At 40.6% G+C, this 21,955-nt stretch overlaps 1 protein-coding gene across 7 annotated transcripts in view; it reads left to right on the forward strand.

Annotated features, from left to right (window-relative positions):
• MTUS1 (microtubule associated scaffold protein 1) overlaps nucleotides 1-21,955 on the forward strand; it is a 176,584-nt gene that overhangs the window by 35,567 nt on the left and 119,062 nt on the right. For all 7 annotated transcript variants that reach the window (XM_077772474.1, XM_077772504.1, XM_077772476.1 and 4 more), the window contains exon 2: nucleotides 17,342-19,584. In XM_077772474.1, coding sequence (XP_077628600.1) covers nucleotides 17,494-19,584 — 2,091 coding nt within the window. In that variant the 5' untranslated portion in view covers nucleotides 17,342-17,493. The remainder of the gene's footprint in view (nucleotides 1-17,341; nucleotides 19,585-21,955) is intronic.

Raw genomic sequence — 21,955 nt, forward strand, 5'->3', positions numbered from 1 at the left:
TCATCCAGATGTTGGGGGGGGGATTCCTTTTTCCTTGGTCCTCTTGGATGACACTCCTACCTGGTTTAATTCCTGATTCCTGGATGACACTCCTACAAGGCTTAACTCCTCGTTTTGCTGGCTTTCATTCCTTTAGATTCCTGAGAAAGCATGCAAGAGGTTAAGTTGGAGGCTTTCTTTGTCTAAAAATCACCTTATCAATCAGTATGCATATCTGATGGTTTGGCAGGATTGGGATTCCAGTTTGAAAATACTTTTCTCTCAGAAATTTGAAGATACTGTTCCATGGTCTTTTAGCTTTCAATATTGTAGCAAAGTCTGTCATTAGGACCTCTGGTCTTNTAGTTAAAAGATTAGCGCAAGACCAGACTGCCTACCTTTGTCACCTCCTAGCCACATAACTGTGGCAAGTTATTCAACTCCTTTGCTTAAGGTTCTCTTGTGTACAATGTGGAGAAAAGTACTTCGTGCGTTTGGACAGTTATTTGTGGATTATATGAGAATTCATGTAAGGCACTTAGAAAAGCTTTTTGTGCATAAGTTACATATTGGCTTCAATTCATTGTTATAGTCTAGCTATTCTAAAATATCACTGTGATAAACAGTGGTTAGATCTTGTTCGTTTATTGGGTTGGACAAACAATGGACCTCTTCACTCTGGAGACTTTGTCCTTCAGTTCAAGGAAGAATTCTTGTATTATTTCTTTGATTATTTCTTACCACAATTTTTTTTCTTTTTCCTCTTTCTGATAATGCTATCAGTTGAATGCTGGATCTCTTGGATGAAGCCTTAATTTAAAAGAAAGGAAGAAAGAGGAAGGAAGAAAAAAAGCCTTTCTCCTTTTTCATTCTGTGTGTGTCTTCTGCTTAAATTCCTGGGCTAGTTCTTAAACTGTGTCTTCTGAAAATTTTAATTATATATTTAATATTTCATGTTAACTTCTGAGAGCATTCTAATTTCTGCTTCTTTTACTTAAAACATCCTGTTTTTACATGAATGTGATAATTGTTTTCAAGATTGTGATGATAGATTGTCTGATTTTTCTTGCCTGCATTCCCTCAATTTTCTGAGAATTTTTTCCTTGTTTATTTTTTCATATCAAAGAATGTCCTCCAATATTAGGTTGATGCTTGGCTTCCTTTCTAAGATTGAGTTCTCTGAACTCAATTTAGTTTCTGCCCAGAACGATCTCTGATCTGTGCCTCAGGCTGTCAGTCTGCTTATAAGCTTATCATGGAGCAGAGCACAGGAAGCAAGCTGGAAGTCGCACCAGTTGAGTATGCAGAAGAATTTCACCATGTTTCCCTGTTTGCACCCCCATGCCTCACCCTCAGACTCCCCTGGGTTTAGTAACTCTAAATTCGGAATGTCTAGTCAATTTCTTTTAAGATTATATAGCTATTTACTGAGTGAGAGTAGTTGTCAGAATGTATAGGGTATTGGTAGGTACTTTGAGGAAGGGATGTCCAGTAGATCGTTCTAGAAAATTACAATCTCCCTACCATGAGGCCCTGCCTCTGTCCACCTTTTCTTGTTTGTGCTTCCAGCTCCTGGGTCATTCTGGGGGTTCTCCAGGGTGTTACACCTTACATGCCATGGTATGTTATCTGTGACCTTGTTGCACTTCTCTATTTTCTAGTAAGTCATTCCTGCCCTCACATGTTGAGGTTTGTGATTAACGTGTCCTATATTATTGACGTTTTTTGTTACCTAGTTTTCTGTGCGTGAAAACCAATGTTTGAATGGATTATAATGACTTCAAGTTAGGAAGCCTGAGTATGCTTGCAGCGTGTTGTTTTGACATTGTGGAAAGATGACCTCTGTGTTCTAGGAAGTAGAGGGAAAGGTATTACTGTCTGCTTGTAGTTACAGAATGAAACGCTCTTGGAAGTGCTGTTTTGTTCACAACATTTTTATCGTAACTTTCTGTATCACTTGTGTGTGACTGTGCATTGGCTCTGCATTCCCTAAACCACCTCTCAAGGTTAAATTTGGCATGTGAATCCTTCATAAAAGCAGTTGGCGAGTTTTCAATGAAAAGAGATTGTTGAAACTTTGAGCTTAAGTGGGAATCTGTTCTGATTTTTTATTGTTAAATTTATACCCATTGAAATTCTAAACTGAAGCATTAAAACGTATTCTTGCAAACATAATAAATCTTAAGGACCCAGGTCATCGACTGATTTGCCTGGACCCCGTGGAAAATCTGGACCTCCGTGGTTAGCGTAGACCGGTCGGCATTTGTCCCTGAGCCGAGATGGCATCTCTCCTTCAGTGACACGGGTCGGGTGGACACCTATATGAACTCTGGTTTCTGTCAGCAGGGAAGAAGGGAGGGGTAAGTAAGAGGTCAGTGCCTACCAGTGGCTGCTGTAAGACTAGAAGTTCTAGGGCTTTGGAGGCACTGGAGCCACAGGAAGAAGCTGGATGGAGGGACGGGGCCATTTGTGGGCTGCGGACGGGTGGGAATGATACATTTTTCCCCTTTCTGTGGGGTCTAATCAAGGAAGGAGAATACTAGTGGATTGGGTGCCCTGGCATGTGCTATTCTCAGGACATTTAATTACCCATCAGTTGCCAAGTTTCTGATCTTGTCCTTAAGATTTCAGATAGTGGCAAGATTTGTTTTTGCTAATAAAATATACTTTCAGTTTTATGGTCGTGGGCATCTATCCTATACTGACTGATAGCAGTTCACTAGTGGGGTGCCTCGTGTCTTTCTCAAATTGCCTCTAAAGTCTAAGTGAGGCTTTTTTCACAAATGCCAGCACAAAGATCTCTTAACTTTATAATTTTATCCTATGATAACTTATGAGAATTTATGGGGAGAATTTGTGAAAACAAGGAACCAATTCTTGGTGATTGTTTTCATGTTGGTTACTACGTAATTTAGGAGTCTTGTGGTAACTGGTTTTGTGATGGGTGTCCTTACCAAGATAGATACTAAGTGACTATACCCAGAGAGTTGGGACCATACTGTCTTTGCACTAATTAACTTTGCTGAGCCAAGAAATAAAAATGAGATAAAAAGATATATAAATTTATTTTAAGAGAACATGTGCACATGCATGCATGTGAGCTGGGGAGAGGGAGAGGGAGAGGGAGAGAGAGAATCCCAAGCAGGCTCGTGTTCCCAGCATCGAGCCCCACATGGGGCTCGAACCTATGGACTGTGAGATCATGACCTGAGCCAAAATCAAGAGTCAGATGCTTAAACGACTAAGCCTCCCAGGCACCCCAAAAGAAATACATTTTTTAATGGTGGGATAGTGCAGGTGACAGTGCTGATGCATTAGAGAAAGAACTAGTGCAGAGGTCAGCATACTGTGGCCCCAGGGCCAAATCTGGCCCATGCCTGTTTTTATTTTATTTTTTTTAAGTTGTTTATTGGGACATGTCTACACTCACTCACTCACTTATGGTCTGCGGCTGCTTTTTCCCCCCCAATACCTGAGTTGATAAATGCAACAGAGATGGTATGGAGCTTAAAGCCTAACATTTACTCTTGGGCCCTTCATGAAAGTAGTTTGCCAGCTCTCAGACTAGATTAACACAGGAAGATTTGGAAGCAGCAAATTTAGGAGAATTTGGGAGGGGGAATGGAACAAGGAGGTTTTTCAGGGTATAGGAGATACGTTATGAATTACTGTTTAATATGGGTGTAATTATCTTCCATACCAGTGTAAGTACATAGAAATTCCCTTTTGTCTTGGCTTTTTTTTTTTTTTTTAAGTGTTACTAGCTTGGATGTCTGAACATTTTCAGCATAAGAGGACAGGGCAAATGGAAGAAGCTACTCTATTTCTATCACAAGAATTTGTAGATTTTACAGTTTTTTTCATGTCCAGGAAACGCAGATTATAAAGTGTTATTTTGCCAAAATGAGATGACTAAAAAGATGTAGCTTTAAAAATATTTTTTAATGTTTATTTATTTTTGAGAGAGAGACAAACAGAGACAAAGCATGAGCAGCAGAGGGGCAGAGAGAGAGAGACAGAGACAGAGATAGAATCTGAAGCAGGCTCCAGGCTCTGAACTGTCAGCACAGAGCCTGACATGGGGCTTGAACTCATGAATTGCAAGAATATTCCCTGAGCTGAAGTTGGACGCTTAACCAACTGAGCCACCCAGGTGCCCCTAAAATGATATAGTTCTTAATGATTACACCTTTTTTCCAGACTAGTTATGCTTTTTTTTAAGAATGTAATTTGCTTCCCTTCCCCCCCAAAGAAAAGAAACTCTTCAAAATAGGCTCAAATACTAATTTACTTCTTGTTCTCTTGGAATCCAGAATTGGTAATTTTGATCGGTGAACAGCACTCCTCCAAGTAGTAATTCAGGGATCCTGGCTTCTTCCATACTATGTTTCCATGTAAGGAGGAAGACATAGGAAGGATTGTGAGTTTGATTGTCCAGGCTTAGGAGTGATATAAACAATGTCTGCTTACATTCTATTGGCTAGAACACATAGCATTTACCTGCCAGAGAGGTAGGAAAATGTTGACTGTGTGCCAGGGGGGAAAAAAAAGAGGAAATGGATTTTGGTGACCAGCCAGTCTCTGCCACAAATACTAGTCGTTAAAATCACCTTACATTTTGAAAACAGGTACTGTTAACACACAGAAGCCTTGATTTATTTTTCATCTTTTTTCCATTTTTCTTCCCTGAAAGCTGTGAATCACTGATAAATGATCTCAGCTGAAGTGATCTAGTTTGGACAGAGGGACTGTAGTGTCAATCTTGGCAGATTTTAGTGAAGTTCCTAATTTGGTATGATTTGTCCTATACTGAATATTGATAGAATTAACCTGTATTAATTAACCTTAACCTTAATCTTGAAAGTAAAACTCCCAGTTACTTTACCAGCAAAACATGGGTCTATTCAGAGATAAAAAAAGAATTGCAATTCAGGACAAACAGGGGGTGGCAAAACTGTAGACAAGTTCAGGGAACAAAGGAGACACACACTNGCTATTAAGAACTAAAAGTCCAGGGGTGTCTGGGTGGCTCAGTCGGTTAAAGTATCCAACTTCGGCTCAGGTTCTGATCTCATGGTTTGTGAGTTCGAGCCCTGCATTGGGCTCTGTGCTGACAGCTCAGAGCCTGAAGCCTGCTTCCAGTTCTCTGTCTTTCACTCTCTCTGCCCCTCCCCAGCTCATGCTCTGTCTCTCTTTGTCTCACAGTAATAAATATTAAAAAAAATTTAAAAAAAAGAACTAAAAGTCCATTGGTGTAACCTAGGAGTTCAAAGCATGGTGGCTTGTCATTGCCTCAGCTCTTGCCTCCGGCAATGGGGAAAGCATCTCTTCCATTGGCTGGGGTAGTAGAGAAGTACATACTTGCAAGGTCAAGTCTATCTCTTCCTGCAGGGTTTATGGGGGTAGGGCGTGAGAGCTCCCTCTGCTGAAACTTCCTGACTTCACTGTAGTGAGATTTCCCATGACTGATTTCCATAAATTCTTTTCGTACTACCTTAATGCTTCGCACAAATATTTTCAGTTCTCCCACTGCTGGGCAAGTGGTAAGACTGCACTTTCCCACTTTGCTGAGATTGAGTATTATCCCGTGGCCGGCTTCAGTGAAATGTGAGCACAAGGAATGTGTGTCACTTTTCAGCAGGACCTTTAAGTGGAGTGGACACTTGGCTGTGGTCCTTTCCCAGTGTCTGGAGATTTTCGAAGTTTTTATTGAGATGAAGCCTCCAACAACCTGAATCCCTAGTTGATCATGGGTATGAACAAAGTTCTCTGCCAAAACCCGTGGACATTAGCATTAAGCTACTGACGTTCTGGGTGGTTTTTGGACTGAGTCTATCCTGAGGGGGTAGAGGGCAAGTGTTTATGCTTCAAGGTCTTCACTCCTCTAGCTTTTGAGGTTCCAAACTAGTATTATGTTTATAATAAAAGGGTAAGGCTCTTTCTATTATTTCTAATGGTGCTAAGCATTTGAACTATTAGTTGCTACCTATGTAGGCTTCTCCCAAGGTAAAGATGCTTTGGTATTAAGATTTTCAGGGGTGCCTAGGTGGCTCAGTTGGTTAAAGCAGCTGACTTCAGCTCAGATCATGGTCTCGCGTTCCATGAGTTTGACTCCTGTGTGGGGCTCTGCACTGACAGCTCAGAGCCTGGAACCTGCTTTGTATTCTGTGTCTCCCTCTCTCTCTCTGGTCCTCCCCCACTCGTGCCTCTGTCTCTCTCTCTCAAAAGTAAATAAGCATTAAAAAAATATATATAATAAAAAAGTTAAAAAATTTCACCTCCTTCCTCCCCCCCCCCCCTCCTCATNCAGTGGGGACAGAGGAGTTGGAGGGAATCTAAATCTTCCTGTCACTGTCTGTATACTTGGGGTATAGGGGTGGGTGAAGGGAGCAAGGATGGGGATCCTCTCACCATCTCGGCAACAGAGAGCAAGAAATCACTTTCTCTAAGTGGTTGGGTGAAGAGTAATTACTGTTCACACTTGGTCGATTACAGAAGGAAAGATTTACCCAGGGGCTGTGGCTACAGCCCGGAACATGTGTGTCTGACTGTTAGGGGCCCAGGTGCAGTGCTGGCTGTATTTCCCATAATTCTGGGATTTACACCCATACTCCTGGGCAATAGTCATGTTCCATTATGGGTTAAAATGTCATGCATAGGCTCTCTGGGTATATAACAATTGTTTAAGTATTTTTTTTTTAATAATGGAAACTGTGTTCTGAATTCCAAACAAGCCATTCACACAAGGACTTGAACAATGCACTAATTTTCTATGAAGGGAGTTGTGCTAGTTTGTAACCAAGCACCACAAAACAGGTGGCCTAAGACAACAGAGATTTATTCTCACGGTTCTGAAGGCTAGAAGTCCAAAACCAAGGTGTCAGCAGGCTGGGCTCCCTCTGAAGCCTCTAGGGGGAAGGGACACGTCCTTGCCTCTTCCAAGCTGTGCTTGTCCACTGGCCTGTCCACATACCTGCAGTCCCTGCTTCTGCCTTCCCTTGGCCGCTTTCTGGTGTGTCTGTGTCTTTGGATGGCATGATTCTGTTTCTTCTCTTGCTGTAAGGACTGTGCGTAGTCAGGTTAGATTAAGGCCCGCCCCATGACCTTATCTTAATGTGATTACATCAGTGAAGACCATGTTTCCAAAAACAAATCACACTCATGAGTAGTAGGGCTAGGCTATCAACATACCTTTTTGGGAGAGAAGTTCAACCTGTAACAGGAGTTGAAAAATGCCTCTGCTCCAGCATGCTAGTTCAAGTCCATCCTGCTTCCCAGAGAGGGAATTAATTAATTTATTATGAGAGCGAGTTGTGGGAGAGAGGCAGAGAGATAGAATCTCAAGCAGGCTCTTAGGCTTGGTCCCACCACCCTGGGATCATGACTTCAGCCAAAACCGAGAGTTTGATGTTCAAATGACTGAGCCAACAAGGCACCCCAATTTCTTTCTTTTCTTATTTTTTTTAAAAAAAATTTTATGTCTTTATTTTGAGAGACAGAGAGTGAGCAGGGGAGGAGCAGAGAGAGGGGAAACCCAGAATTTGAGGCAGGCTCCAGGCTCTGAGCCATCAGCACAGAGCCGGATGTGGGGCTCAAACCCACAGACTGTGAGATCATGACCTGAGCCAAAGTCGGACACTTAACTGACTGAGCCACCCAGGCACCGCAATCATGATTTTCAAAAAGTGGACAAACTCAGTAACGATAACAAAATGATTCAGTAATGGGCAAAGGACTTGAATGGACATTTCTCTAAGAAGATAAATGGCCATTAAGTATATGAAAAGATACTCAGCATCAGAAGTACTTAAGCAAATGTAAATCAAACCCACAAGGAGAGAGCACCAGTAGTTTGAGCGTCTGACTCTTCATTTTGGCTCTTGATCCCGGGATTGTGTTTAAGTCCCGCATTGAGCTCCACTCTGAGCATGGAGCCTGCTTGAGATTCTCTCTCTCTGTCCCCACCCCTGCTTGCCTGCTCTCTCTATCTCTCTAATTCTTAAAATAAAATAACAAAAACCCCCACAAAACAAAATACACCCCCCCCATATTAGGGTGGCTATTATATTTAAAAAACAACAGCGGATAAAACAAGCATTGGCAAAGATGCAGGTAAACTAGAACTCTACACTGCTGGTGGGAATGTAAAATGGTGCAGATGCTGTGGAGGACTGTCGTGATTCCTCAAAATATTAAACGTAGACTTATCATAAGATCTAGCAATTCCACTTTGAGTATATACCCAAAAGAATTGTGAACAGGGTCTTGGAGATAGCCCTACACTGATGTTTGTAGCAACATTACTCACAAAAGCCAAAGGGTGGAAGTAATCCAAGTATCACTGGATGAATGGATAAACAAAATGTGGCATATACTTACATTCAAATATTCAGCCTTGCAAAGGAAAGATATACTGACACATGCTGCAATATGGATGAACCTTCTGTTGAGTGAAATAAGACAGCCACAAGAGGACAGAATGTTGCATAATTCCTCTTAGGAGGTATCAGAGTAGTCAGATTCATGGAGACAACAGTAGAGTGGTGGTGGGTAGGAATGTAAGAAGCATAAATAAAACCGTGTAGTATTCACTGACCAGCCTGATAAGTAATACCCCTCTTCTCTATCGAGACTCTGGACCAGTGGAAAACTGACAGAGTAAGGTCTCCGGCCTTTGAACAATCAAGTCATCTCTTGAAGGCTGTTTGGGAGGTGATGGCTTAGTGGGAGACACCAAGGAGCTCCCTGCCAGCACACCCCAGAATTTGGTCCTCTCAGTTACACAGGGCTGCTCTTGGAGGTGCAGAGTGCTCCTGTGCTCCCCAAAGGTTGACTCACCCCAAGAAGACAGTGGAAGGAGCTCAGTCAAGCTTGCTCTGCTTATTCTTCCCAAATTTTCTAGTCTGATGTGTTACTGGAGTTCTCCAGGCAGGATGAAAATAAAGGGTCAGCTCAAAGCAAAGAAGGATATCCTGAGCTCCCCCCACTAAAAGAAGTATCAGGCATAGGGGAAAAAGTATTCACCTGCCACGTTCCCTATTTCTTGTTCCCTTAACGTGTCATGCTTATAGTTCACCCTGTGGTTAACGAGTGACTTGCTCATAGTCCAGAGTTTGCTACCCAGTCAACCACTGTCCCTTTGGATACTCCTCTGGCACTTCTGATGGGCAGTTAAGATTTAGTAGGCTCTGGCAGTTAATGACATCAATTCCAAGGCCACTCTGTGCCCAAAACTTAATTTACTTTCCTCTTTTCAATTGCAAATGACATACAGCTATGTTGTCTTGCATAGCTTTTTAGAGGTGTGTATTGAGATCCAGTGACAAAGTTAAGGTGCCAGGAACATAGTGATGCCTAAATTTGAGTATAAACTTCACTGTCACATTCCCAGGGAAAAATTAATTGCAGGATTGTCTAACTTTGCAAGTTTAAGTCCAAATATGTTCAAAATAAAATTCTCTTGGCCCTTTCATACATTCATTCAGCAGATGTTTTGAAAGCCTACTCTGGGTACTCTTCTAGTCATTGGGGATATTTGGTGCATAAAACAGACCAACAAACAAAAAAAAAATAAAAAACCCCTTGCCCTTCTGGAGCTGACTTTCTGGAGACTTTGATTCCAAAACAAATAGACAAAAAACCCACCCAGAATTCAATTCCAATAAGCATATTTTACCAGGTCTTGTCAAGCTAAAGTATTTTTATTAAAATTATTTTTCAGAGAGAGAGAGCATATGCGTGCATGAGGGAGGGGCAGAAAAGAGAGGGAGACAGAGGATCTGAGACCGACTCTGCACTGAGAGCTCAGAGCCCAATGTGGGGCTTAAACTCATGAACCATGATATCATGACCTGAGCCAAAATCAAGAGTTGGACGCTCAACTGACTGAGCCACCCAGGCAGGCTAAGGTGTTCTTGAAACATAGGTGGTGGTCTGGTTCCTCTGGCAGCCGTAGTCCAGGCTGTTCCCAGGAAAGGCTGTCTTTATGTCGTCTCTGAAGTTGTGCTAGTTCTCCGCCCCCTTTGTGTGAGGGGACACACGTGATCACAGAATGGTCTTCCCTACTACACCATTCCCCCAAACCACCGCATTTTAAAAACAACCCAATCCCCTAGTCTGGAAGTGGTAAAACAGGGAAAAATAAAATCTTACAACAAAGTATCTAGTGTTTCTGAAGACCATTGTGCTGCAGCAGGTAGGCCCCCACCCAGTGATAACACCGTTCACTCACTGAGGAGCCGGCATTTTCTGTTTTTTTGTCACAATAGCTCCTTGGACTGCCTCTTGCTCTGGATGTACTTCAGTCTAAGGAACCCAATTCCTGGGGAAAACTGATCTCTAATATTTCAGTCTAGTCAAGTGCTAGTTGGGAACACTTTGTTGTGTTGGGATGTGATTGTATATGTATGTGCACACGGTGTTGTGATTGGTGAGATGTCACAAAAATCACATAGATTCCAGCTATCCCATCCATCAGTAGCTTCTTGTCCACAAATACAGAGTGCAGTTTGGCTGATGTACGAGCCTAGCGCTGCGTATCAGATGTTAGTAACATTTAAAGCGGGGCACATTCGGCTGTATACTTTTGGGTCCATTTCTGAGTTCTCAATTCTGTTCNAAAAAATAAAGCGGGGCACATTCAAGTTTTCTGGAAGGCGTACAGAAATCTGCTTTACCATTTTAAAGCAATAAATACTGTGTCAACCAGCAAACGTCAAAAAAGTCCTATAAAGATGTTGCTCCCGACAGTGCACTTGGGTCTCACAGCTGCTTGCCTGCCAGCTCTCCACTGTCACGCTGGACTCAGGCGAAGCTGCTGGTGTCTGCACACACCAGAAGGTGCGTCTGTGTGGCCTGCACAGAAAGGCTGCCTGCTAAAAGCCTGTGTGGTGTCAAGGCCAAAATGGCTTTGTTGTAGATGTGCGGTCCACCCCTTGTCTTCTTCGAGTTACAGCCTTGTGCAGTCATCCTTCTATGGAAATGGCCGCTTGCCTGTGGACAGAGTTGCCATGCGCTGGAGTTATCTACTCAGGTCAAGAGAACGTGTGGTCTTAAGCTTAACGTTTCTTGCCCAGTCTATGCTCCTTAAAACCAGTATCGTAACTGAAAAAGTGAGCTGGACTGCAGGATGGAGACTGCACACCACCAACGTGTAAAAAACATCTGACCTGTGCTTCGAACCAAAGTGCTGTCCACCTTGCTCCCGGCAGAAGCCCAGGTTACTCTACGCGTGTTTTGCTCCTGCAAACGTGGCTCCTTGTTGAGTTGCCATGGTTTGTTGCTTTGTATGATATATTTACGGTTTTGACAGGGCCCACTAACGAATAACTCCATTTCAAGAGTGCTATTAAGAGTGGTTGAATTGGTTGTTAAAATACATGCTCCTAAAATGATGAGAAGCCACTGCCCCAAGCCCCGCATGCTTCCTTGGGTTGCTGCAGACACTGTGGTTTCTTCTGGGGGATTGCATGGACCTCCTCCATGATCCCACACTGCTGCATAAATGCCTGGCTCGCCAGGACTCTGGCCTCCAGGAGTGTGCTCCAGGGCATGGTCCGCACATGTTCGGGTTTGGTCGTTAACTTTTATGAGTAGTGCCCATGCCTTTTTCTTTCTCCTGGTTATGAATCCTTGAAAAATAGCACATACATTATTATGGATGAGATGATAGATGAATTACAATTGTAGATTCTATAATTAGAGAATCTTAGCCATAATTATAGATGAATAAGTAGTTTGATGGACAGAGCTATGTTTCAGCGACACACTTAGCCATTACCTCGGAGCAGAAACATGGCAGGCCTCACTTGCACCTTTCCACGTAGGGACAGAGCCTGCTCCTGGGCGAGGACACCAGGGCTTCTGCTTGGTAGACAGCAGGGCTGGGCGTAGGGTAAGGTGAGTGAGGCCCTGGCCTGAAGTTGGGAAGGTAAGGGTGGCCACGAAGCATTCATTTATCAAGATAAATAATATTTAACACATTATTATCAACAATTTAAATGGCTGTAAGAAAAACCCATAGTGAGCAAAATATTAGAAAAAACAAAAAACCTTAAAGGTAGGATTGGTATTCCCGACTTTTCCCTTTGCCTCAGGCTCCAGCATGGCTCCGAGGGTGCTGCGTTACTCATCCTGTCTTCAATTTAGTGCCTGAGGCGAATGCCCCTCCCTCACCCTTGTCCTTGACCCACCACTTCTTCCCAGATTTACAGAATCCATTAATCACTTTATTTCTTCTGGGTTGAAGGAGTAAAAAAGACAAGACAATTGCAGAAACCTATACTAACTGAATCCCCTCCCCATGGAAGGAGCAAACTTTAGAAGAAACATTTAGAAGAAACATTCTCCGGGTCTATAAAAATTTCCAATTTGCTATGGATGGGAGTATTTACTCTGAGAGCAAAGTACAAAAGCATGCATTCAGAGCTAAGGAAAGGCTGTCCCCAGTTAGAGGAAGTTTTACAGTCAGATGTGAAGGTAGCTTTGCTCTGACAGCCCACTAATTGTAGTGATCACCTCCACTACATGGGCATTCATAAAGCTCTCACGGACATCCTCTTTGGTTGCTCCAAGCAGGGTCCATGGACGGAGAGCTTCGGCATAACCAAGGAGATGGAGAGAAATGCAGAGTCTTTAGCAGTAACCCAGCCCTTCTGGATCGGTTTGCATTTTTTCACAAAATGCCCAGTTGTCTGTAAAGTCCAGCTTTCTGGTGGCACTTCTATAGCCTTCATTTTGAAATCCATCAGACAAATACTAGCTTCCCTCCTGTTTAAATGGCTTCACTGGAAATCATGATTCTCATAAGAAACTGACTACTAAGTATGCTTATTCTTGGCTATAAGGGGTAAGATGTGCTTTACTACACTTGGCTGGAAGAGGTTGAGTTTGTCAGAAGGTCGGTTGCCGGAGCTAATTTAAGAATTGTAGCTAGAACTGTGAAAAACAGTAATATGGTGAGGTGAGCCTTAGGGGTAAAACTTTTAGCACCTTGAATGGTTTCAACAGAAGGTAGAGTTTCATGAATACATGAATAAAACATGCTAATGATTTTGGTTCAACTTTTTTATTTTTCACTTTAGAGTAAGATTGGTAGCTCAGATATTATACATATGTCTTCTTTTTTTTTTTTTTTTTTTTTTAATGAATTGAAGACCAGGTACTATTTGGGGTTTTGAAGCCTAGAAAGCCTTAGTGGTATGATCTGTGAGTTCATAAAACTCTAAGAAGCCCTGACATGATTCTGTGATTTGAAAGCTGTAATTTATAACTGTTTGTATTCAAATCTTAAGACGGGCTTGCCATATGTAGGCATAAATAAGGAATAAAATTAAAGTTCTTTATGGATATAAAGTAATGAAGCTAGTTTTCACATGTGTGCAACTTCTGAAAACCTTCTTTATTTTATAATGGCCCTATGAGGTAGCAAATTTATCTGTATTAAGTTCACATTACTGGGATGGATGTGACCAGTAACAGGAAGATGTAGAAGATACCAGATGTATAAGCCCTTACTGAGTTTATAGTTCATCAGCAGATAAGGTGCAAAACTATTGAATAACCTAGTACTGACATTCCAGAAAGCGATTTGGCCAAGTCATGTAGTTTCTCTCTCAGAGGTGATTTCCTCACTTGTAAAATGAGGACATTTGAATTAGATTTTAAAAGTGTCTTGTAGCATTGGGGCACCTGGGCAGCTTAGTTGGTTAAGCATCTGACTCTCAGTTTCAGCTCAGGTCATAATTTCACGGTTTGTAAGATTGAGCCCTGCATCAGGCTCCATCCCGACAGCACAGAGTCTGCTTGGGATTCTCTCTTCTCTGCCCCTCCCCTAATCATGCTCTCTCTCTGTCTCCATAAATAAATAAACTTTGAAAAAAAAATTCCCTCTAGTATTAATATGAGAACATAAGGACTTAATATGATTCAACTTTTGAGGTGTATCTATTCACTGTAATAAACAAGGGAATTTCTGCCTTTGGAGAATAAACAATAATTCTTTTTAGGCTACTATTTAGAAAATAGTCTCCTTTTTTCCAAAGCTATTAAGATAGGTCAAAGCTTACACAAGTAGTTCTTTTCACTGACCATTGCTTTTAGTACATATTATTAACTTTACAAATAATCAGAAAAATGTATATTTTGGTAACCTTTCTATTCAAGAGGATAGCCTTTAATATTCTCAAATCTTAACAAGTAGAGAGTGTCTCATTCAGAATGTTCTCAGAAAAGGATGTCTTTATGGCATTCTTAAAAAGGAAACTTGCTCATTCTACTTTGTTCTGGTAGAGAAGGCTGCTGAAAGACAACTTGAGAAATTAACTCTTTGGGTGAGATTCATTTGTTCCAAAATTTTTGCCTTTTTAAAAAAACTTTTCATTTTACTTAATAAAAAATATTGCCCAAATAGTAACTTCGAAGGTGTCACAAATGACATTGCCATTATAGAAATACAAAGACAATACTTCCTGGGTCAGGCGAAATCTCAACATCATCTCATGTTGATGATGTTGTAACATCAGTACAGCATGTAGTAGAAAACTTACATACCATTTTTCAAGTGGGAGAGAAATGATATTGGCCATCAGACAAAATGGCTGACTTTTAACTTTTTTGACAAAATTCCTGAGGGAATTCTGGTCAACTCTTTCCTGACCGTGGTTTTATATTCATAGTGATGACATGAAGCTGTTGTTTCCTTTTTCACTTTTTAAAAAATTTTTATAGTAGCAAGAGCAGGGGAGAGGGGCAGAGAGAATGAGAGAGAATCTTAATCAGGAGCTGTGCTGAGCATGGAATCTGATATGGGGCTCTATCCCATACCCCTACAATCATGACTTGAGCTGAAATGAGGACTCAGACCTTAACTGACTGAACCACCCAGAAATCCAAAGCTCTCATTTTTGTTAGTGAATGTTGATCTTCCAACTAACCATGGAACTGATAATCTCGAGAATTTTTTACTATCCAAATTCTTAGACCACAAATTATTTTACTGTTAACTACAAAGATAGAAAACATTTCTGTAAATTTATTTCCTATCAAAACTCTCCTGAAGGATTTGTACTCTGCATTTTTTGTGATTTTTTTTGATAGCTTTGTTCACCAACTTTTGAATTTATATTTTGTGAATTAAAAAAAATCGTAAACCAGATTATACTAGGCAGTCATATGAAAATTGGAATGGTTGGTGGGTTCTTTACTTTTTCAATACTCTTTGTAAACTACTGACTTGTAAACCTAAAACATTTAAACTTGAGTGGAATTTCACAACAGTTAGAAATGTTTTTATATTATAATAACTTGGAAAAATACTTGAGAAAAATGCTTAATGAAATGTATAAACTTTAAAAGTAAAACTCAGATCTTATATCTATAATATAGACATAGTAACATATTATAAAGACCCCCCCCCACACTCTTTATCTAACAATGTGGCAGACTTTATCAAGAGCCTTAAAAACAAATCATAATCTTTGGCTCAGTAATGCTTTTATTTCTAGGAAGTTTTTCCAAAGAAAATAATCACAGGTAGTCGAAGATTGCAAAAATGTTTAGTGTTATTTATAAAGGAGAAAAACTAGAAGCAACCTAAATATAGAATGTCTGTATCCTATTATATATTTGTATCCTATTATGTAGTTACTTTAAAAATTACTTGAAATGCTGTGACTTTATTTCCATTTTAATCAGGGTTTTGTCTTTAAATCAATTTTTAAAAATGTACTTTGGAAGAAGCTCAGGAAGTAAAACTCCTTAATTAAATCTAATGACTATGTTGATACAAATGACTTCTGTGATTTATGTTAAAAGCTTCTGTTTACAATGCTCATATTTGTTTATACCAGAATCTCTTAAATATTGACTTGTATTGAAATAGACAGATGTAACATATTTACTGATTTTTGACATTCCACTCCATACACGCAAGTCTAAAAAATGAATAAATACACTTCTTGATTTAAATATGTAGTTTGAACATGTTTTTTACCCAAAGATTAAAAAAATTGTACCTGTGCAAAGCTTTTATTAAGGTGCTAACCAAACAACTATTACTTCATTGATTTCTTTATTGACTTTAAGAACTATGGTGGGAAAATGATTTATATTTTCCATCGTATATAAATCATACAACCCTTATTTTAGGATTGAAAACCTTTTTTTGAGTGTGCACGCATGCACGTGCATGCGCCCAAGTCCAGTGTTTGTATGTTTACGCATGCATGCTATTGAGAGAAACATGGCAGCCTTTCTTCTGCACCCCCCGCCCCCCGTAAAGGCTGATTTCAGGATGCACGGCCAGAAACACACAGAGCACTGTTCAGGAAGATACTGATCCTTTCAGTTGCTCCATGGTTCCAGTTCTGGTTGTATTTAGGTCACTGAAGTTTGAGTACAGAGAGGATTACCAAATAGAAAAATGAGATCTCTTAATTGACATATTTGCAGGTTACAGAATGCCATTTCCCTCCCTCATGTGTAACCATGACAGAACCATGACATCTGATTGACATTGAGCTGGAATTAGAAACTCAATTCAATTGAAAGTATAGCTTCTGACTTGAAGTCCTCACTTGGACATTTGGGCCTTTTTTAAGGACTTCAGGTGGACTACAAGCATAATCAAATTTTAGTTATTTGCAAAAGTCCTTGGATTTGAAAGCTTTAATGGGTTGTTTTTACTGCTTTTTTAGTGTACAAACTGAGTAGTTGTTGGTGTGTTTATGATATTGCACAATCACCATAATCTTTAGAACATTTTCGTAAAAAGACAAAAAAAATGTTTTCGTGACTCTCAAAAGAAATACCCAGTTAGCAGTCACTGCTCATTCCCTTCCCTTTCACTCTTTATCTTCACTTAGTGAAGGAAAAGAGAGATGCCAGTGTCCTAAATCTTCATGGATCTTTAGCTTATTTGCTGTGTTTGCCAGGTCTGTCTGGTAATCACTCTCCATGCAAACACTAAGGGACCCTTCTGAAAATGAAAAGGGCATTATAGCTACTTACGATGGGACAGCAGGAATAAGTTGGGAGTGTCCTCAGCAAATGAGGACCAATGGTTAACCAACAAGGAAAGGCCATTAGATTTCGCTTCCTTCCCTCTTCTGAGAAATAAGAATCAATGGGAATAGGGAGGAGGCATCTTAGAAGCGAAGTCAGTCACAGGGCAAATTTTAGCAGGGTCTCTGTCTTCTACCCCATTTTCTCAAACACAAAAGCCTTTTTGAAAAGTTGTGATACTTGACCCCTACTTTACCCCTCTCCACAGGTTTAAGTTCCAAGTGTAAGAATAAAGTGGTTGAAATTAAGTGGTGACTTGTTAATTTTTCTTATACTTATTTAATCATTTTATTTCTTCCAGGGAACAGCAAATCATTACAACCTGAAAGCATATTAGAAAGTTTCAACTGTGCTAAAAGAAAAAAATTTAGGAGATACAGTTTTTCCTTTCCTTTCATTTGAAAGGATTTAAAGAAGAAAGAAAATGGTAGCTGTTTAAAGTTAATATTCAGGATGAATGATGATAATTCGGATGAGAAAACAGAAGATGAACTGCAATCCTTACTTCTCAGTGATAAAAATGAAAATAACTGTGCATACAACCAAAATTCCCCACATACCCAAAACTCCTCAGCCGATAATGTGAGTTGGACCTCTGCCATCGCGGATGACATGGTGGTTGAGTATGAAGCCATTTCTGCTGTGGACATTGGTGAAACTATTGCTTTAACTCCTCCATGTGTTGAAGTGCTTCATCACCAAAAGGCATCAAGTGAGTCGAATAGGAAGGAGGTGTTAGACAACCATAAAGTCTCCACGTGTCAGTCTTGTGTGCGTGTTGTAAATGCAGAGGAGCCAAAGTATCTGCCGAGCAGTTGTCATTCCCTAGAACCATTACAGGACCAGAGTGCCGAGACATTGCTGCCTTTTGTGTGGAAACCCAACGATGATGACTTGAACTCTCCAGACTATCTTACTGCCTTGGAGATAAACCAGACATTTGACATGACAGTGGATAATGTTAACTGCACCTTTGTAACACATCATGCCACTGGAAAGAGTCAGTCTTTGCATACCACTGGAAATCTGCAGCCTAGTGGTGCGAGGAGTGGAAATCCATCTTTATCCTGTTCAGTTCATACATCTCCCCATTCTGATAAGTTACATGTGAGAGAAATGAATTCCCATCAAGACAGCTTTGAAAACCCTCAAGCCACAGCATCAGAGGCCCAAGGTACACCTTACACAGCATTTCCTGATATGATGCAAACTGATACTCTTGTTCCAGATCTTGTCATTCAGTGTCCGTATTCTTCAGGACAAGTCACCAGTGACCACGCAGATGGGTCACAGCAAGGATTAGTTGGCGAAAAAGAGATACAAGCTCCAACGCCAGTTTCTGAGGGCATGGATGTTCCCAATGGGGCTGTATTACAAGAGTTCTTTTGTTTATCTAAAGATGAACCAAATAGTGAGACACATTCACAGGGTTCATATGGGCAAAAGGAAATGAGCCAAAATCTAAGAGAAACAGTGTCCAATTGTCTTATAGATGATGAATGCCCTTTACTGGTGCCAGCTTTTGATAAAAGTGAAGCCCAAGTGCTGAACCCAGAACATGAAGTCACGGTGGCTGGAGATAGACACGATGCCTCTCACGAAAAGGACTTGGAAACCCAAAATCGTACCATAGAATTGATAATGACTAGCCCATCAGGACAGAAGATGGCTTCATCAGTTGAACTGAGTTGGGATGCCAAGGATATGGCTATTAACACGAATAATACTGTTTGCATGTCAACACCAGTCCTAGAACCGCCCAATGCAACATTTTCTATTTCACCTATTGAAGTGTCAGAGAAATGTAGTAAAGCGGAGAAAAGTCATCAAGAGCTTAGAAATGTACCGAACTTGAAGGGGGCACCTATGAACATGTGTAAACCTAGCCTAGGAAAATTGACAACTAAAATGAATACTCCTATAGGCAGCAAAGTTAGAAAAACTGAAATTATAAGTTACCCAAGACCAAACTTCAAGAATGTCAAAGCTAAAGTTATGTCTAGACCAGTGTTACAGGCCAGAGACCCTGCTCTGTCGAAGGTCACACCCAGACCTCAGTTAACCAGTGCCTCGTCACCCTTATCCGTGTCGTCCTCAAGACAGTTGACAGCTTTGAGCAGAACACCAAGGTCTGACTTGAATGCAGATACAAAAGCAGAAATCCTAATTAACAAGACGCATAAGCAGCAATTTAATAAACTCATTACTAGCCAGGCTGTGCATGTTACAACTCATTCTAAAAATGCTTCACACAAGGTTCCAAGAACAACATCTGCCGTGAAATCGAATCAGGAAGATGTTGACAAAGCAAGTTCTAATTCAGCATGCGAGACCGAGTCCGTGGCTACCTTTTTTCAGAAGATGAAAGACATACTCCCTGTTAAAATGGAAAGTGCAGAATGCTTGGAAATAACATACGCTTCCGACATCGATAGGATTAACCCTGAAAAGAAGGGTGAAAGAGAAAATGGGACACCTATGGAAAAACAAGAACTAAAAAAGGAAGTTCTGAATGAGACCTTTGAATATGGTTCTCTGTTTTTGGTAAGTGAGATTTTTGCCTACTTCAGAGAAGGGTTGGATGAAGCTGAGTATGTATTAGGAGTTGGTCCTTATAGATAGTCAGTAATATTGCAGAACTACGTGTGCAGATTTGCTTTCTGGTCAATATTTTGCTTTCTGGTAATTCTTTGTCTTAGTTGTACATCTCAGAGTGTTAATTGGTTACAAGATAGGAAAACTGCATATGGGGAAAAATCCTCAGGTACAGTATTTTGTATTGAGTAGCAATGTTCCTTTTAATAAGGGGAAAGGGAAAGGTACCTTAATATTTTGGTGTAATTATTTGAAGTTAAATATCTGATTATATTTTATATCTCTGGGGAAAAAGAGAGAAAGGTTTGTTTATGAACTATACAATGTGTTGGGCCACATTTGAGAAATGGCTGGGGAGAGCTGATAAACAGTCTCAGCACAAAAATAACTCCTGGTCCCTTGCGGAGGACGCTGGCCTGGGAAGTGGAGCCCTCTCCTGTGACCCAGCGGATTCAGGATTCTGCCCCTGATCAGCTAATATGATGTGAAAGGATTGGACTAGACAATGTCTGAGGTCTCTTGCAGTCCTAACTTGTAAATCCTGGTACATTAAGATAAACTCCTTTTATTCATGTACAGTGAAAAAGCAGTCTATTGTCTATAGCACCTGTCACACTTGATGGGGGTGGGGGAAGAGGAGACTACGTAGTCCTATGCAAATGGAAAATTCACAGGTAGATTAAAGATGATTTTTCTTTAAACATACCTGATCTTTGTCAATAGCATGAAGAAACTAGTTTTCTGACTTTTCAAAACATTTGTCAGGCCGTTCTTGGGCTTTGTGTACTTGTCCTCAGCCCTGTTTTTTGCACAAGGGACTTAACATGTATTTTTGGCCCCACATCAACCTTTCTTGGGCTCCTGTCCTCTGGGCCAGGAATGGAGCTGGGTGTCAGGTAGGAAGGCAGATGGGAGAAACCTATGTTCTGTGTGGAGGGCTCATGTTCGAGAGGAATGATGCTTGTAAGGTGAAGTGTTCAAGGGCTGTTTCAGAAGTGTTTTCAGGGTGTGTAGGGAGTTGTTTGTCCTTTTAGGAGGTAAGTTAGAAAGACCAGATACTCTTGAATTACATCAATTTCAAGATGTTTTGGATTTTGTAACTTTTTGGGGAGAAGAGTGATAGACCATAACGATGTCTAAATTAATGTGATTGTCTATTTCAAAACTCCAATTTTTAAGTTCTTTTCAAGTCAGACGTAAGACACTTGTTTTCTATCATTTGTATTTTGATATTTTGCCAAATTACACTATAATCTCGTAATTCTATCAGCGTTTTTTGGTGTTTATAGCTATACATAAAAACAATACATTTATTCCTCCTTGATTTATGAGAGGCTTTCATTATTTATCTACATCCAACTGAAAGTCTCTCTAAAAAACATTTGGCTTGAATATAAATTGGTTGTCTTATATTGAAATTAAAAGCTTTTCTGTGTGCAATGGGAAAGAACTGTTTTTCAGCTCATGGCGGGATATTGAAGTAAGGTGATAGAATCATCAGGTTGACACGCATCCTGGCACATCTTGGGGAAGAGGCACTTTTCATTTCTGGAACCTTGCAGTTAGGATTCCCAGTTTTCAGCACGGACACTGATCAACTGGCATTAAAAAAAAAAAAAAGACAAACCCAACCAACCTCATTCTTCATTCGTGTATTAACCTCATGTCTTAATGGCTGGGCTCTCTTAATAAAACTGTTTTTGCCTCATGTATGTTTGCACACATCATGGGGATGGGACAGGCCACAGGCTGGGTGCTTATTGCAGAGAGCTGAAGGAGTGAACACTTGCTTCATGGTTTCTTGGTCACTTCAACAGTATCCAAAGGTTGTGGATTTTCCCTGGGTCCATGAGGGGCCAGTGCTGGAGAGACCTTAGTTTTCCATGTGCTCTGTTGGTCTTGGGCTGCATTAGGCCTTGAGTTGACCAAATTCTTATGTTGCCTACAATCTCTCAGCTGTTGGGTCAGGGTTTATCTGAAACTTCAGAAAGGTTCTTGTTTGGAAGAAGGAATTTGATTTTAATTTGATATTGGTTGCATGTAGCTACCCATTACAAAGGTTATGTGTTGGTGATTGTGTGTTAGATAAAGGGGGTGGGAAATTACCTAAAAGGAAGGAATTGATACTTTTTTGATGCCTCCTCTGGACTGCTTTTCTCAGGTTTTGTATATTATTATTCCATCATTAAAATTTCCCAGTAATATATACATCGTCATTTACTCTTTCTAGTAACAACAGGCCAGTTGTTAGCCACATTTAAAGGCTTCAGAGAGATTACTTTTTTGGGGGGAGGGTTCTTTTTTTCTTTTAATTTTTTTA

The sequence above is a fragment of the Crocuta crocuta genome, unplaced genomic scaffold (genome assembly GCF_008692635.1).
Source record: "Crocuta crocuta isolate KB4526 unplaced genomic scaffold, BGI_CrCroc_1.0 scaffold140, whole genome shotgun sequence".
In the NCBI taxonomy this organism is placed as follows: Eukaryota; Metazoa; Chordata; class Mammalia; order Carnivora; family Hyaenidae; genus Crocuta; species Crocuta crocuta.